General features: G+C 38.3%; 1 protein-coding gene across 3 annotated transcripts in view; it reads right to left on the bottom strand.

Moving 5' to 3' along the window:
- LOC115219876 (KICSTOR complex protein SZT2) overlaps positions 1-17,511 on the bottom strand; it is a 201,426-nt gene that overhangs the window by 64,665 nt on the left and 119,250 nt on the right. For all 3 annotated transcript variants that reach the window (XM_029790174.2, XM_029790175.2, XM_029790173.2), the window contains exons 34-42: positions 16,590-16,802; positions 14,466-14,752; positions 11,064-11,208; positions 8,731-8,824; positions 6,358-6,466; positions 5,873-6,037; positions 4,620-4,719; positions 1,485-1,561; positions 294-343 (exon numbers count right to left, since the gene is read on the bottom strand). In XM_029790174.2, the coding sequence (XP_029646034.1) occupies positions 294-343; positions 1,485-1,561; positions 4,620-4,719; positions 5,873-6,037; positions 6,358-6,466; positions 8,731-8,824; positions 11,064-11,208; positions 14,466-14,752; positions 16,590-16,802 (1,240 nt within the window). The remainder of the gene's footprint in view (positions 1-293; positions 344-1,484; positions 1,562-4,619; positions 4,720-5,872; positions 6,038-6,357; positions 6,467-8,730; positions 8,825-11,063; positions 11,209-14,465; positions 14,753-16,589; positions 16,803-17,511) is intronic.

The following is a 17,511-nucleotide window of genomic DNA, read 5'->3' on the forward strand; positions in this document are numbered from 1 at the left end:
TCTTCCCACTGAAAGATATTCTAAATCAAGCATAGGAAATCTTTTTTGAGCTGCAAGAGACATGGCTCATTATCAAGTGGGCCTCACTGCTAAAAAAAAATTCAAGTTGGGTAGTTTACATCTCTGTAACTTAGCAGTTCAGCAAAATGGACTGGTAGAATAAGTACCAGGTTTTAAAAAAAGGGCTGGGGTCAATTAATTTAACTAAAAATTCAAGGTGGTCTTCCAGCATAGCCACAGTCTAATGACTGAAACAAGTAAAAGATAAAACGATATGTAATCTATTTACTAACCTCATCATCATCTCTCTTTGAATTAAGGATTGGTGAAACTGTTGTGTAATCTGAAATATAAAACAGACAGATTAAAAATCAATGAAATATTTTTATGTACCTTGTGCCACATCTTCATTTAGGTATTTTTGTGCATTTAACAAAAATATTTTGTTTTTTCAGATTGTCTACGTATGGATGTGAAGTTGAGAAGCTCCCTTTCCAACCATGCGAGGCACCTCAGAGAAGATGGTGGGATATGATATGAAAAGGATTTGTCTACTATTTCCAGCAGATCAAATAACCATGTCAAAGTACAATCTTAGCAGACAGTTTGTGTAAAATTACACACACAAACACACCAAATATGTTTGGTCTTTACTTCAGCTTTATTATTATTATTTTTGTATTTTTGTCAAAGCTCTTTTGTCACAAATCAAGGAAACATGCAAGATAAAGAGTCATTTGAAGAAGTCACAGGGCATGTAACGAAAGAGCTTTGACAAAACAAAGAAACAAAAAAACAATACACACACACACACACTTCGCTAAAACATAGGATCAATTATAAGGAGCGAGGAGGTTGGAGTTGATTACACCGCTTTCAGTAAATTGCTAAAATATATTTTATGTATCACAATATCAACCCTAGCAGGGTTTACACACAAAGTAACAGCAAATTGTCCATTCAATATAAAGCAACAAAGTGCTAGTATTTAAAATTTTTTGTTTTTATATTTTTTTTTGAAGTGCTTAATGTGGCCAGCTGGCAGAATCGTTAGCATGCTGAACGAAATGCTTCCATCCCTACATTCTGGGTTAAAATTCTGCCAAAGTTGACTTTGCTTTTCATCCTTTTGGGGTTGATGAAATAAGTACCAGTTGAACACTGGTGTGAATATAATCAACTAGCCCCCAGCCAACAAAGTTTCAGGCCTTGGGCCTAGAATAAAAAGGATTATTTTAGAAGTGTTAAGGTAGTAAGCTGGCAGAATTGTCAGAGCACATCATAAAAGAATGCCTTGCAGTATTTCTTCCATCAGTTATCATTCTGAATTCAAATCCAGCTGTAGTCAACCTTACTTTTCATTCTTCTGGGGTCGATGTGCTCAACAAATTCGCTCCCTTCAAAATTGCTGGCCTTGTGTCTAAATAAGAAACCATCATTTTTAGCAGTGCTAATTAATTAAATAGTTAGTTAATGAAACAAACCTGAAAATGAGCAGTCATAATCCTGCCGACTGTTTCCCAAATCATCAGAGCTGCAACTTAGTTTACCTTCATTTAATCTGTAAAAACAAGTATTTTATTTGTTTAATTGAATAGTAGAGGTGTAGGTGGTAGAATATACTTAGCTGCTAACACAAAGATAACAAGTTCAAATCTAAGTAAAGCTAAATAAATGTGATGCTGAATGAAAAACATTGCTTGACTCAGCTTAGTTGAAAATAGGGTACCATCCCTCATGTTGCTGTTGTTTAGCCTCAAATCAGCCCTGGCGAAGCACATCATTGATCACGGTGAGGCCAGGTGTTGGGGCATACACTGTTGCAGTACACTGCAGCATTCGTAAATTTGTTGGTACGCTAAGTAAAAGTGTGGTTGCCATTGCATATAGGCTTGTCCCTTGCAACCCTCTCCAGCTGAGCATCCTTAATCTTGCAGGCTTGTAAGTGCTGGTGCCACATAAAAATCACCCTTGCTGGTGCTGCGTAAAAAGCACCCAGTACACTCTGTAAAGTGGTTGGTGTTAGGAAGGGCATCCAGCTGTAAAAACCATGCCAAAATAGACATAAAGCCTGAACAGCTGATCAGCTCTTGTCAAACTGTCCAGCCCATGTCAGCATGAAAAAGAGACATTAAATGATGATGATGTTCCCAGGTCCTTCCAGGTGACCTGTCAAGTAGAGTCCTAGCTGGCCTCCATCTCTGTGAGATACCACTTCATCTGCTTTGATCATGTAGTATACGGTCAAACATAACAAGCAATCAACCCAACCAGATCCTCAGTGAAGAGAACATGATAAGCAGGGTCTAACTTGGAAAATTGGGCAACATGGCCAAACAGTCTAAGCTGGTAGTTCTAAATCATACCAGTGACAGGGTGCATCCTAGTTTCTGAGTAGAGCCAATCACTGGATGCAATATGCAACCAATGGTAACTTATAATCCTGCAAAATATCCTGGTATCAAAGGAATTCTGGTGGCTTCATGTACTCATTGATCAAGAGTTATTTAAATACCTTTTAAGACATTAAGTGGTTGTTATCCAACAAGTCTTTTTTTTTCAAAACCTTTATGATTTGCTGTGCTTGAGAAGACTCATTGAGTCAAGTGAAATCGTAGATGTGGACAATGTTGGTGACACATAAAAGGCAACCATACCAGTGATGCATAAATGGCACCTGCATCAGTGACATTTAAATGGCACCTGTGCCAGTGACACGTAAAAGGCATCTGTGCTGATGACACATATAAGGCACTTGTGCAACTGACATGTAAATGGTACCAGTACCAGTGACATGTAAATGGTACCCATACCAGTGACACATAAGAGGTACCTGTGCTAGTGACATTTAAGAGACGCCTGTGCCAGTGACATGTAAAAGGTACCCATGCTGGTGATAAATAAAAGGCACCCCCTACACTCTTGGAGAGGTTGGCATCACGAAGGGCATCCATCCATAGAAACCAAGCCAAAATCAGACTGGAACCTGATAGAGCTCTGTGTAACCCACGCTAGCATGGAAAAAGGACACTAAATGATGGTAGGGCGTCATTTTGAAAAGAATTTAGCTGCTACTTCTAGCGGATTTCAGCAACCATGTAGAGACTCCTTCATTGGCTTTAGCTTTCTCATCATCTAACATCACTCCTTATTTCTTGATTGAATGGATAACATTAAAGAGAGCCTAGACAATTAAAAGTAGTTGCACCAACAAATTTTAGTTTTAGGACTTACCTACCTATGTATAGATGAAAAGCAGATACAAAAGAAAAAACAAAGTTTGAAAATTGCAAAAAAAAAAAGATTGTTAAATAAATTTAAAAATTTTTTTCAACCACTTTATTTGTACAAAGCTGGTGTAAACATGGGTGGAATGCAAGTAAGATTGACTGTTTTTTTTGCAGATTTGGACATAAGTAGTAACAGCTGCTCTACAACTACGACCACCACCACTGCTATGAGGGCATGCCTGTAACAGCACATTACTGCATCCATCACTTGTTGGTGATTTCCTACTCCTGGTTGATGATAACTTTGCACCACTCAGGCAAAAAACCCTCCAACCCATGGGTCTGTTTTGTGCAGTCAATACTGGTGAGGGTTATATGAGGTCAGAGTGCAAGTCCTACCTCACCCTCACCTCTTGCTGTTACCTCTTACAACACACACAGAGAAAACATTGGGTCTATTCCTTGGTATGCCAGCCCCCACACAGCACTAGAGCAACATCAAATAAGAGTTTTGTTTAAGAACACAACATGCTACGCAGTCTGGAAAGCAAACCCATGATCTGGTGATTGTGAGTGCAACACTCTAACCACTAGGCTACACACCCACATCATCATCATCATCAACATCGTTTAATGTCCGCTTTCCATGCTAGCATGGGTTGGACGGTTCAACTGGGATCTGGGAAGCCAGGAGGCTGCACCAGGCCCAGTCTGATCTGGCAGTGTTTCTACAGCTGGATGCCCTTCCTAATGCCAACCACTCCGTGAGTGTAGTGGGTGCTTTTTACGTGCCACCTGCACAGGTGCCAGACGAGGCTGTCAACATCCACGATCAGTTGGTGCTTTTTACATGCAGTGCTGGCAATGGCCACATTCGGATGGTTCTCTTACATGAAGCATAAAACAAAATTTAATTTTAAAATCATCTGTCAGAGCAGGCATAGCTGCATGGTTAAGAAGACTGCTTCCCAACTGCATGATTTGGGATTCAGTCCTATGGCAGGGCACTTGGGCAAGTGTCTTCTATTATAGCCATGGGTCAACCAAAGCCTTGCATGTGGATTTAGTAGATGGAAACCGAAAGAAGCCCATCATGTAGTGTGTGTGAGTGAGTCTATGCCTTTGTATTTGTGTTGTGTTTGTCCCCACATCATCACTTAACTGGTGTTGATTTATTTACATCCCCATAACTCAGTGAAAGAAATGATTGAATGAGTACCAGACTTATAAAATAAGTACTGGGACTGATTTGTTGCCAAACCATCCATAGCAGTACCCCTAGCGTGGCTGCAGTCCAATAACTGGAACAAGTAAAAGATGATAAAAGATGAAGGAAGAGAAGCAATTAGGTGAAGAGAAAAGAAGAAAACAAACTAAAATAATTCTTACCTTACATAGAAATAATTGTCTAATTTATCCTTGATAACAAACATATTTTTTCTGTTATTCACAGAAAATTTGTGCAACACAGACCGCAGGGCATGCATACCTATGAAAATAAAGTACAATGTTTGCAATCTTTCTATGTAACATTTAGATACAATCCTAAACCAAATAATAAACGAATTAGAATCAGCAAAAAAAATCAACAGGCCTAGCTTCAGTTGGTGTCCATACAGTAGGTTCATCTTGACCAACAAAATCATATATAACAAGAAGCTTGCCTTTTTTTACGTCACTTACCACATGTTACCACTTATTTGCAAGGGTATGCTTTTATTGTCAGAGGTACCACCATCATCATGCCAACTCATTTTCACTACTAGACACAGCAAAACTATAAACATGCATACCATCATTATTAACATCATTTGCACATGCATCACATTTTGTCATCTGAAATGGTACCCGAAACATAAAAATAGGACAAATCAAGATCACTTCCAGGACCCAGATTGTTACTGTTACCATCAGACTCCTCTGAGATAACAAACATTTTGTCTACACTGAATGAAGAACAGAATCCTGTGAACCACTGGGTTCCACCATGTTGCTTTGGAGCATTTAAATTTATAACTACATGGTTTCGGGTTCAGTCCCACTGCGTGGCACTTTGGGCAGGTGTCTTCTACTATAGCCCCGTGCCGACCGGAGCTTTGTGATTGAATTCGGTAGGTGGAAGTTACTGCCGTGTGTGTATGTATGCGTATAGCTGCTCAGTGCCTCTCTGAAAGAGAGAGAGGAACATTCTAAAAATATGCTGTAATGACATGCAAATCATGGGAATTTCACAGGAAAGCATACAGTAGGGCCATCTAGTGATGCTTTGACACATTAACGTTCAGTATTCAATGACCAGCCAATAAAAGAATGTCTTACATCGAGCTATGGCAAAAATAAACAAAATATTGCCCTGCCTGTTTACCACTTGCAACCAAAATGTCATTCTGCCTGCAAAAGGGTTATGCATACAATTGTGCCTACATGTAACAACCTAACAGTTACATTATACTTTTATAATCTGGTATCTTTAATGGAATCCATCTCCTTACAAGCACTGAAGCTACGGCTTTAGGCTGAGAACAATCAGACAGTCATGGTTTCTCCCTCTCTGTCCCTATCAATTAGTCATCTGAATCTACACACTTTAATACTCTCCATTAGCAACAGAAATGGTGATTAGAATTAAGAATTGAATTTACCAGTAGAAACATTGCTCCGTGGTGCACAATTCTTCAAACGGGGATGCAACTGAAAATGGGATTCCCATATACATTTACAAGCAAAATGCCCAGGCAAAAAACTACGTGTATCTGCTAAATAGCCATAATTTTGTTGTTCATCATCCTCTTCTTCATCTTCTGGATCTGTAAATGAAAATAACATGCGTTAGGTTTTATATCCAACACACATAAGCAAAGGAAAATGGTCACAAATCAGAGACACTTATCACACAGATGTTCGTTGGATATCAGACAAATATACAATAGACAGACAGACATTACATAGACACTCCACCAAATGGTCAAGCCCTTGTTGCAGTGTTGTGGCTTGAAGGGAATAGTAGTCATTTCCTTTGATTTCTAGATAGAAACAAATAGGAAATAACACTTACTGGCCAAAAAGAAAATAAAATAAAAAACTTTGTTACACAGTGAAATCTGAATGATAAAGGGTTAAAACTAACCTGTTCGGCCTGCATATCTATCTTTAGTCCAGCAGACATCTTCATCTGCTTCAGGGACAAGTAACACATTACAGCTGTGCGTTGTGTAGAGATCATGAAGCAGAAACAACTGAAATGGTGAATAAAAGAGAGCAGAAAACAAGATTATTTGTGAAACAACAAGTTTAGCATCAGACAGGTTTCCAAACTTATTCAGCACAAGGCAAGCTTCAAAACTAGCTAGCAAGTTGCAAGCCCCATTTGCCACAAGACAAGCTACAAAAATTCATTCAACAGTAAATAATCATTTAATGCAAAATAAATTCCAAATAGAAATAGGGAATAATAAAATAAAATAAAAATAATAATAATAATAATATAATAATAATAATAATAATAATAATAATAATAATATAATAATAATAATAATAATAATAATGATGATAATAATAATAATAATAATAATAATAATGATATGCCCTGATGCAGTACCAGGCAGTGGCTCTCATGGCTTCTGATCTTAACTGATTGGAAGTGTTATCATGTACATTGTTTTGTCCTGGTATAAAAGATGGGCTACAGCAAATATTCTGCTCAATACCACAGATTTGCTTGTCAGTTGTTTGACCTTAACCAGTTGAGCATGTCCCTTAGTGGCTGACGATATGTGCATCTCTGATCACGAGCAGAAGTAGTGGGGGAGCATCATAGCCATGTGTTGAGAAGGATTCTTTGGGGTTTGAATAATTTACCTCTGGAAACATGGGTGTTTCGTTCAACATCCTTAAACAACCCTTATTCAGGGACCTTTTGAGCGGGATGGGTTACTCGATCTGAAGAAAATTCTAACTGGGCTCCACCTGCAAGGTCATGTGCTGTTTATCTTGATATGAGATCACCATTTCGCGCACATATGGTTGTGATGCATGTGCCTGGTGTGCCCTTATCAGACGGGTAGTCATGATGGGTATACTGGGCTTCGTATATTTTACCCCAGTGTCACTTTGATGGCATGCTCTGCTCGCTCACTCAATAATAATAATAATAATAATAATAATGATAATGATAATAATAATAATAATGATGATGATGATGATAATAATAATACCAGGTACTGGCTCTTATGGTTTTTGATCTTCTGATTGGAAGTGTTATCATGTACATGTTTTGTCTTGGTGTAAAAGATGAGTTACAGCAAATATTATGCTCAATACCAAGGATTTGCTTGTCAGTAGTTTGACCATAACCAGTTGAGCATGTCCCTTAGTGGCTGATGATATGTGCATCTCTGATTACAAGCAGAAATAGTGAGGGAGCATCATAGCCATGTATTGAGAGGAATTCTTTGGGGTTTGAATAATTCACCTCTGGAAATATGTGTGTTTTGTTCAACATCCTTAGACAAACCTTATTCAGGGTCCTTTTGAGTGGGATGGGCTACTCGACCTGAAGAAAATTCTAAATGGGCTCCTCCTGCACGGTCATGCACTGTTTATCTTGATATGAAATCATCATGTTGCACATATATGGTTGCAATGCATGTATCTAGTGTACCATTATCAGACGGGTAGTCATGATGGGTATATTGGGTTTTGTATATTTGTACCCCAGTGTCACTTTGATGGCATGCTCTCTCACTCAATAATAATAATAATAATAATAATAATAATAATAATAATAATTGCTTTGGATTTTGACACAAAGTCAGCAATTTTAGGGGTTGGGGTAAGTTGATTACATCAACCCCAATGCTAAACTGGTACTTATTTTATCAACCCCAAAAGGCTGAAAGGCAAAGTTGACCTTGACAAAATTTGAACTCAGAATGCAAAGAGCCAGAAGAAATGCCGCTAAGCATTTTGTCTGGAACATAAACAATTCTGTCAGCTCACCACCTTCTTTAAAATTAAAATGGATTCAAATTTTGGCACAAAGCCTGCAATTTTAAGGATGGGGGTAAGTCGATTCCATCAACCCCAGTGTTCAACTGGTACTTATTTTATCAACCTCAAAAGGATGAAAGACAAAGTCAACCTCAGTATAATTTGAACTCAGAACATTAAGCTGGAAAAATGCCTCAAAATATTTTGCCCAATGATGATGACGACGATGATGATGATAATAATAATGGTTTCAAAATTTGTCACAAGGGCAGCAATTTTGGAAGAGGGGATGAGTCGATTATATTGACCCCAGTCAACCTCGGTGGAATTTGAACTCAGAATGTAGCAATGGGCAAAATACTGCTCAGCATTTTACCCAGCATACTAACAAATCTGCCAGATCACCACCATTGTTGTTGTTGTTAATAATAATAATAATCATCATCATCGTTTAACGTCCGCTTTCCAATATTAATAATAATAATAATAATAATAATAATTTATGACTGACTTGGTTCACCCGCTTGCAGGTATCCATGACAATTTCACTGACATCAGTTACTAACTGCTTCACATTCTGGGTGACGCACAAATCTTTGTATTTCCTGTAAGAGGAGAGGAGACAAAACTGAACAAAACAGCAAAGAAATGTAAGGCAACAAATATTGACTGACATTATAAAATCCAAAATTTCTTTATCTATGCGTATTTTGTAGCTAAATATAATTGAAATAATCTCATAGGTACAGATATGGATGTGTAGTTTTTGCTTTGAAACCTTGTGGTTTCAGGTTCATGCCTGCTGGGTAGTAACATGGTAGAAGTGTCTTCTACTATAACCTTGATCGAACTACTGCCTTGGGAGTATGACTGATAAAAAGAAACCACTACATATGCGTGTGTGTGTGTATCAGTTTGATGCAAAAGTAATGTCCGATTTCTAGAAAAAAAATTTCAGAGCAAATTTATTAATTTTTTAACTGCTTCTTATAGTTTTAAGATATCTTTGTGTCTAATTTGTACTATTTTCTTTCAGATTATCTAACTTCTGGATATAATTCTCAGAAAATTTTACGACCATGTTTGTCCCATTTAAAGATCACATAAAAAATGTTTTACTCTACGAGTTTCATGAGGGAGTTAATGCAAGTGCGGCAGCAAGATCTATTCAGAGCACTTATGGGGATGATTTAGTAAATGAAAGAAGCTGCAGGAGGTGGTTTTCCCGTTTCTGAAGTGGTGATTTCACTTTGAAAGAAGAGTCAAAAGAGGGTCATCCAAAAAAACTTGATTCTGAAATGTTGAAAGCTCTTGTTTCAGAGAACCTTACCGTTACCACTAGAGAACTTGCAGAACAGTTAAACATGGCCCATACAACCATGGCCAGCTATAACACCTTGGAATGGTTTCAGTGGCTGGAAAATGGGTCCCTCACGAGTTGTCTCCAGAGAATCGACAACAGCGTGCTGCTTGTTGTCAATCATTACTTTCGTGACACTTTCAAGCAACATTTTTAGACAGGCTTGTTACAGGTGATGAGAAGTGGATTCTTTACCATAATGTTAAACACTGCCGTTCTTGGATCAGTTGAGGAGGACAGCTAGTTCAACAACCAAGAGCAGGACTTCATCCAAGGAAGATCATGTTGAGTGTATGGTGGGATATTAGAGGAGTAATCCATTATGAGCTGTTGGACAACAACCAAACAATTAATGCTAATCTTTACTGTGAGCAACTTGGTCGTTTGAAAAGAGTTCTGAGCCAAAAGCGAGCATCCTTGGTTAACAGAAAGGGTGTCATCTTCCATCACGATAATGCTCATCCTCACACAGCTCGAATGACCAAAACTCTCTTGGAAGAACTTGCTTGGGAAATACTACCTCATCTTCCATATTCTCCTGACCTTGCTCCTTCTGATTACCATTTGTTCCAAGGACTACAGAACCATTTTGATGGACTTAGGTTAACAACAAGAGAAGAGAATGAAAATGAGTTGGATTCATATTTTGGTTCTAAACCTACAGAATTTTACAAGCGAGGCATTTATAAGGTTGTTGAAAGATAGAATGAGGTCATTGAAAGCAATGGAGATATGTTAATGAATAAATATTTCCATAGCCATTGGTTATTCATTTTTACCTTAGATCTTTAAATTGGACATTACTTTTGCACCAACCTGATATAAATATATATATATATATATATATATATACGTGGCACTCCGTCGGTTACAATGATGAGGGTTCCAGTTGATCTAATGGAAAGCCAGCTTGTGAAATTAACGTGCATATGGCTGAGCACTCAACAGACACGTGTACCCTTAACATAGTTCTCAGGGATGGGTCGGATGGTTTGACCAGGGTTGGAAAGCTGAGGGGTTGAACCAGACTCCAGTCTGATTTGGCATGGTTTCTACAGGTGGATGCCCTTCCTAATGCCAAAATAAATGCATGCATGCATACACACACATACACACACACGCACGCATGCACGCACACACACACACACACACACATACATACATACATACATACATACATAAGGTTTGTTTACATCCCCATAAACTAGCAGTCTGGCAAAAGGATCGATAAAATAAGTACCAGGCTTTAAAGACGATAAGTTCTAGGACTGATTTGTTCAACTAGAACCCTCCAAGGCAGTGCACCTAGCAAGGCCACAATCTAATGACTGGAACAAGTAAAAGACATATTTCTAGCATTTGTTTTCCTTATTTTTTTCAATTTGCTATATGGTTATTTCACATCAAATTATTAGAATGCTAGCATTTGAAATTGAAGTGCAATGTAAAGTAATAAAAAATTGTTTTACATCATTCAAACTTACCGAGAATGATAATATATTGTGACTTTTTTGGCTTCTACACGTAATATTAACCAAAAGTTTGGCATGGATGATCGTTGTCCACCAGTGTCATTAAAGAAAGCTCCATCATCATTGTTAGAGTCACTTGAGTCCCCTTCATAACCAGCTGTAAAGTAATGGATGTATAAAACATATCAAGGAATATGTTGAAATTTTGCTTTAGTCATTCATTACAAGTAAACAAGAGAAAAAAGTTTTACTTTAGTTCATTATAATAATTTCAATGAATATAGACACAGGCGTGGCTGTGTGATAAGAAATTTGCTTCCCAACCACATGGTTTCAGGTTCAATTTCACATCTTGGGCAAGAGTCTTCTACTATAGACTCAGCCTTGTGAGTAGATTTGGTAGACAGAAACTGAATAAAGCCCATTGTGTGTGTGCATGTATATATAATAAAGATGAAAGTGTGTGTGTGTGTGTGTGCGTGCGTGCATGTGCACATCTGTCTGTCTATCTACAGCAATAAATATCACAGCAACTATATAAAAACTAAAAGTTAATTCTTGTGTAAAATTCTATGCCAAAGACAATGGAAGAAGAGGTCCAGAGTCTCCAGGTGCCCTCCTAAAGGAGCTACAGGGTCCTTTTCCAACCACATTTCTCAAATAGATGACTGGTCTAAAGGCGATAACTAAATGTACTGTAATTTATTGAATTTAAGTATTACAACGAACAAAAATACAAATAGCTTTCCTAAGACAAATATAGTATGACATTGACAACAGTTGTGCGAAAGAGCAATGATGGCACCAAAGAACATTACTGTGAATAATTAATAATGAAAGATTCAAGAAAGTTTTTTTACCAGGAAATGAACAAACAAATCTATAAACTCTGTTGTTGATGATTTGGAAATTGTCAATTACCCGGTTCAGTTCTTAAGCTCACTGGAGCCACAAGTAGCTGATCCCTTATCAGGTGGTAAATGCAGAAACTAGAGATAGACAATGGTTGATGAGAGCTGTACAAGCTATGTACTGGGATACTACCAGCAAGGTGAGGGTTGGCAATGAGTACAGTGAAGAATTCAAGGTACAAGTAAGGGTTCATCAAGGATCGCTGCTCATTCCCCTCTTGTTCGTCATAGTCATCCAGGCAATAACAGAGGAATTCAAGACAGGCTGCCCTTGGGATTTTGAGACTGAGACACCGGTGTTTTGACATGTGTCTCATGAGCCAATAGTAACTGGGCTTTTTGAGCCAAAACAAGCCACTAGCTTTGTTTATGATTTCAGCCAACAAAACTGTTTGATGATCAGTGCTTATATCTGCCAATCATCATCATCATTGTTTAACATCCGTTTTCCAATCAATCATCTAAGTTCATCAGTCTTCTTCTTGCCATTTGCAACCTTATCAATAATATGCCCTCTCTACTTTAAGCCTACTTCAGATCTCTGGATCAGGTCTTTACCAAAGGTTAGAGGCTAAACTAATATGAACCACCTCTTCCCAGATATAAAATTATAGAAGTGTCAATTACAATTTAAAGGATGGCCATAATCCCTTAGCATTTAAACCAGCCATATCTCGGCCAAATATTCTGCTTGTTTTATGCTCAAACTGGTCAAATCTAGCCTCTTACACCTACTCTACACTGTAATTTGAAAAATACAGAATTACATCATTGAAATCTCAAAGCTAATGCATGACTAATTCAAAACGATAGGAATAAATAAGCATTAAAAAGCTAGGCATAAGATGCATCAAATGAGGTGTGCAGGAGAGACGACTGCACTGGTGTAGTCATGTGATGTGTATGGACAAGGACAGCTGTATGAAGGTGTGCCAATCTCTAACTGTGGAGGGAACCTATTTCTTTACTGCCCACAAGGGGCTACACACAGAGGGGACAAACAAGGACAGACAAACGGATTAAGTCGATTACATTGCCCCCAGTGAGTAACTGGTACTTATTTAATTGACCCCGAAAGGATGAAAGGCAAAGTTGACCTCGGTGGAATTTGAACTCAGAACGTAGTAGCAGACGAAATACCGCTTAGCATTTCGCCCGGCATGCTAACATTTCTGTCAGTTCGCTACCTGTGGAGGGAACTTGAAGAGTAGACCCAGGAAGACAAGTGACCAGGACCTTTGGCAATATGCTGTGCGTGAATAGACCCATCAAGCCAAGTGAAATTGTAGTTGTAGCCAATGCTGGTGTCACATTACAGGCACTCATGGTGGTGACTTGTAAAAAGCACTTATTACACTCTTGAAGTGATTGGTGTTAGGAAGTGTGTCCAGCTGTAGAAACTATGCCAAATCAGACTGGAACTTGGTACAACTCACCAGTTTACCAGTTTCAGTCAAACTGTCTAACCCAAGCCAGCATGAAAAGCAGACACTAAATGGTGATGATGATGATACATTTGACAGAGTGTGCTGAATGCTAAAGGGTTAAAGCCAGCCCAGAGTCAAGAACGATGGAGAAAAGTTATCAATGGCCTTTACTCCAAGAGAATTAAGGGCTGAAGCAAGTAAGTACAACTCTCAGTTGAATGGAATTATAGCCATCAGCCTTTGGTACAGAAAGCCAGCGCCAGTACCAAAAACTTACAAGAGGGTGCTGAAAAGTTCCTGGCTTTGGGTAAAAGAAAATACAGGAGGATCAGTTAATTATGATTTTATTGAACATATTCCCCTCTCAGATTCATGCACTTGTTGCAGCAGTCCTTCAGTTATCCTAAGCCTGATAAAAAGAACTCAGAAGACTGAACCACCAACCAAGCCTTTCACAATACTCTTGAAGCCAGGAACTTTTCAGCACCTCATTGTACATTCTGAATATTAACATAAAACTAAATACTTTAATTAGAATATTAATTTTTTCAACATTGATGTGGAAATAAATTTTTAAATTATCGATTCGGATGATACGTAAGTACGGTCATTATCAAGATGCGAACATAAACTGAAAGTAATTGTCGATAAATAAATACAGCATAGTTGTGAGGTTAAGAAGCTCACTTTGCAACCCTGTGGTTCAGGGCTCAGTTCCATTGCATGGCACCTTGGGCAAGTGTCTACTATAACCCCAAGCTGATCAATGCCTTGTGAGTGAATTTGGTCAATGAAAACTGTGCGGAAGCTTGTTGTGTGTGTGTGTGTGTGTGTGTGTGTGTGTGTGTGTGTGTGTGTTTGTTCATCTCACCACCTGACAACTAGTTTATGTCACTGTAACTTAGCAGTTTAGCAAAAAGGACTGATAGAATAAGTTGAAAACTTCACCAAAAAAATAAGTACTGGAATCAGTTTGTTCAAGAAAATCCTTCAAGGCAGTGCCCCAGTATGGCCATAGCCCAATGACTGAAACAAGTAAAGGATAAAAGATAAATAAAGTATGAAAAATATCTAACCTTCTTCTGTGTAACTACCACGTGAAGATATCCAAGATGGTGTGGCAGGCATAGTAGAAGGCTGGCTGTAGGCACCCATAGCATTTCTCTGTGCAGCTGTTGGGGCAGAAAAATGCCTGGCTCGGGATGCTAGTTGAGCTGCCGGTGAGTTCGTTAAGTGTTTGGCAACAGATGTTGTCATGGCAACTGAAGTTGATGTAGCTGAGGCAGACTCAATGGTTGACAAAGATTTATCTGACCCTGCAACAGTCCGATACTGAGCTCGCCGACTGCCCTCTGCATCAAAGCTGTGGTGGAATAAAGAAAACATAAACATTAATGAGATTAAATCCAAGATATGCAATTGAATAATCAGGTTGAATCTTTTTTTTAGAAATACAGTGACACAGAAGACAAATTAAATATGACTAGCTTTTTTATTTTTCTCTGACCCCAGGATTAATAAAGCTGATTGACTTGGTTTCCATGGCATATAACTATCCAAGATCATAATGTTCTCCCTAAACAGGACACTGGTCCATTGCAGAACTCAAGGCTAGCAATTTAGAGTTTATGTTATCAACCCCGAAGGGATGAAAGTCAAAGTTGAAACCATGAGGGAGTTCAAGCCAATGAGGAAGTCTCTATGTGGTCAGTTGACCTGTTAGAAATAGCAGCTAAAACTCTCTCAAATCTCAATCTCATCTTAATCACCTTAGGAAGGCATATGTTGAATCATGAGATCCTGGGTTTCCTGTACATAAGGAAAAATGGGATGGTCACAGTTGGAATGCCTTTGATTGTAGTTCTGTTCTATCATAACTGAACTACAACACCCATCCCCACCAGTCTGTGAATTGAACATGGTTCACCCTGTGTACCACTGGGAAAGGAACAGGCTTCAAGTTTCACTATGTTCCAATATATGTAAAGTTTGCAGTGAAGACTCACTGATTATAGGAAACAAGATATAAGAAAGAAATAGAAAGAAATGACAACAGTTATGACATGAAATTTCATACCAGTTTTCACAAGGTGGCAAGAAGATCTCACTGGTATAATGAAAACTTCCATCAAGATCCACAGTCTCAGTGAAGCATAAGAACAATAAACCAAACTCGAACTGAGAACCATGGCACCAATGGATCTAAATTAACTTACTTCTACTCCTTCATCACTTTTTGTAACAGCATATCCTGCTTTATTCTTTAGATTTCCACTTGCTCAAGACCTTTAGCATTTAAACCAGTCATATCCAGTCCAAACAATCTACCTGTTTTATGTTCAAATCAACTAAATCCAATCTCTGACATCTACCCTATGCCATTCCAAAAATAAACAATCACATCATCAAAACCAGAAAGCTATGAGATAATGAGTGATTAATTTAAAACAATGTGAATAAATAAGCATTACATATGACTGAATATTCTGACAGCTAAAGAGCCAAATCCCCCACCCTACCTCATCCTTGCTCATCTTCTCTTCCTCTTTTGATTTCCATTTTCTTCTCCTTCTCTCACCAGTTCCCCTCTCCCAGTACTTCTTGCTTATGCATGCACTCACATGTTGTTTTACATTCCCTATGAGTTGCTCCCAGTCGTACTGAAAGAGAGGATGTAAAAATCATCTGACTTCCCACTTTTTTTTTATCCACATTCTTCTTACCCTGAAGAGGGACTTTGTCCAAAAATATTGAAAAACAAAACACCATTACCAATGGCATATATACTAAATTCTTCATTTCTTAGAACTGAAATATACTGATTTCTTTCTCAGGCAAAGCAAAATTTGTTAAGAAGATAGTATAATTTTACTAGTGACTATTTTACTGACACCGGGGCTGATAGAACTTGAACCCAAAACAAAGATATTTAAAACTAAATACTGAAATCACTTCAGGTATGCTACTGTTCTGGTCTTTGCCACTGAAATAAGTTAAAAGTTTCTGGAAAATGAGAAAAACAGGAAAATATATAGCAATTCAACAAAAGAGACCAATAGAATAAGTACCAGGTTTAAAAAAGAAAGTACCAGGGTCAATTCGTTAGACTAAAAACTCTTCAAGGTAGTGCCCCAGCATGGCCACAGTCTAATGACTGAAACAAGTGAAAGATAAAAGATATATTCTAAGAATTTACAAACCCTCCAAAGCTGGATGAGCGTTTCAACACTCCTTCATCGAAGTCACTCAGTAAACTCTGGGTGTCCACTTTATTGAGTAGTGCTACGCGTTCAGGAGACAAACAACAAACTTCCTTCTGTCCTTTTTCATTGGTCAGATGAATGGAAACATCAGCAACTTCTCGTTTATCAATCAGCTTTGTTGGACTTCCTCTCCATTCTTGAGGATAATCCCTAAACAAAAAAAAAAAAAAATTAAAGCCACAGTCAATAACAATATCTACAGGTACCACACCTAAAGCTTACACATCTTCTGCAATCAATGTTCAAATTTTGCTACCAAAGTTGTATGCATGTATCATGTACACATGTATCTACCCTTCACTTGAAGAGAATAAGTTTTTCTTTGCTCTGTTTGCCAGCAGATGTAAAAACTCCCTGAATTTTCCCTACCTCATTCTTAATGTGACTACTATGCTTTCAGGACATTTTCCTCTACTGTTAATTAGGTTACCTGAGGAGGGATATATTGCCAGTAAAGCAGCTAGGTGGTAGATTTAAATAGTTTATCAGTTTCCCACCACCATCACTGCCACTAACCACTAACCAGGGAGTGACACTTCTTCACACAGCTCCCCTCATGCATACATAGCACATGACCATACCAGCGCAGTCATCTCTCTTGCACACCACATCTGATGCTTCTTATGTCCTACATTTCTCTCAAGGCGCTTACACTCTGTTGTGTGTGCACACTGACATTACACATCCAGCAGATCATACTAGCTTCATTTCTTTCAAGCCTACGCATGTCTTCAGTGGTCACAGCCCATGTTTCACTGCTGTGAAGCATGGCAGTTTGCACACATGCATCATACAATCTACATTTCACTCAGAGCAAGAGACCCTTTGTCACCAGTAAGAAGTAGGAGCTTTCTGAACT

Source organism: Octopus sinensis, linkage group LG15 (assembly GCF_006345805.1).
Source record: "Octopus sinensis linkage group LG15, ASM634580v1, whole genome shotgun sequence".
NCBI classification, from domain to species: Eukaryota; Metazoa; Mollusca; class Cephalopoda; order Octopoda; family Octopodidae; genus Octopus; species Octopus sinensis.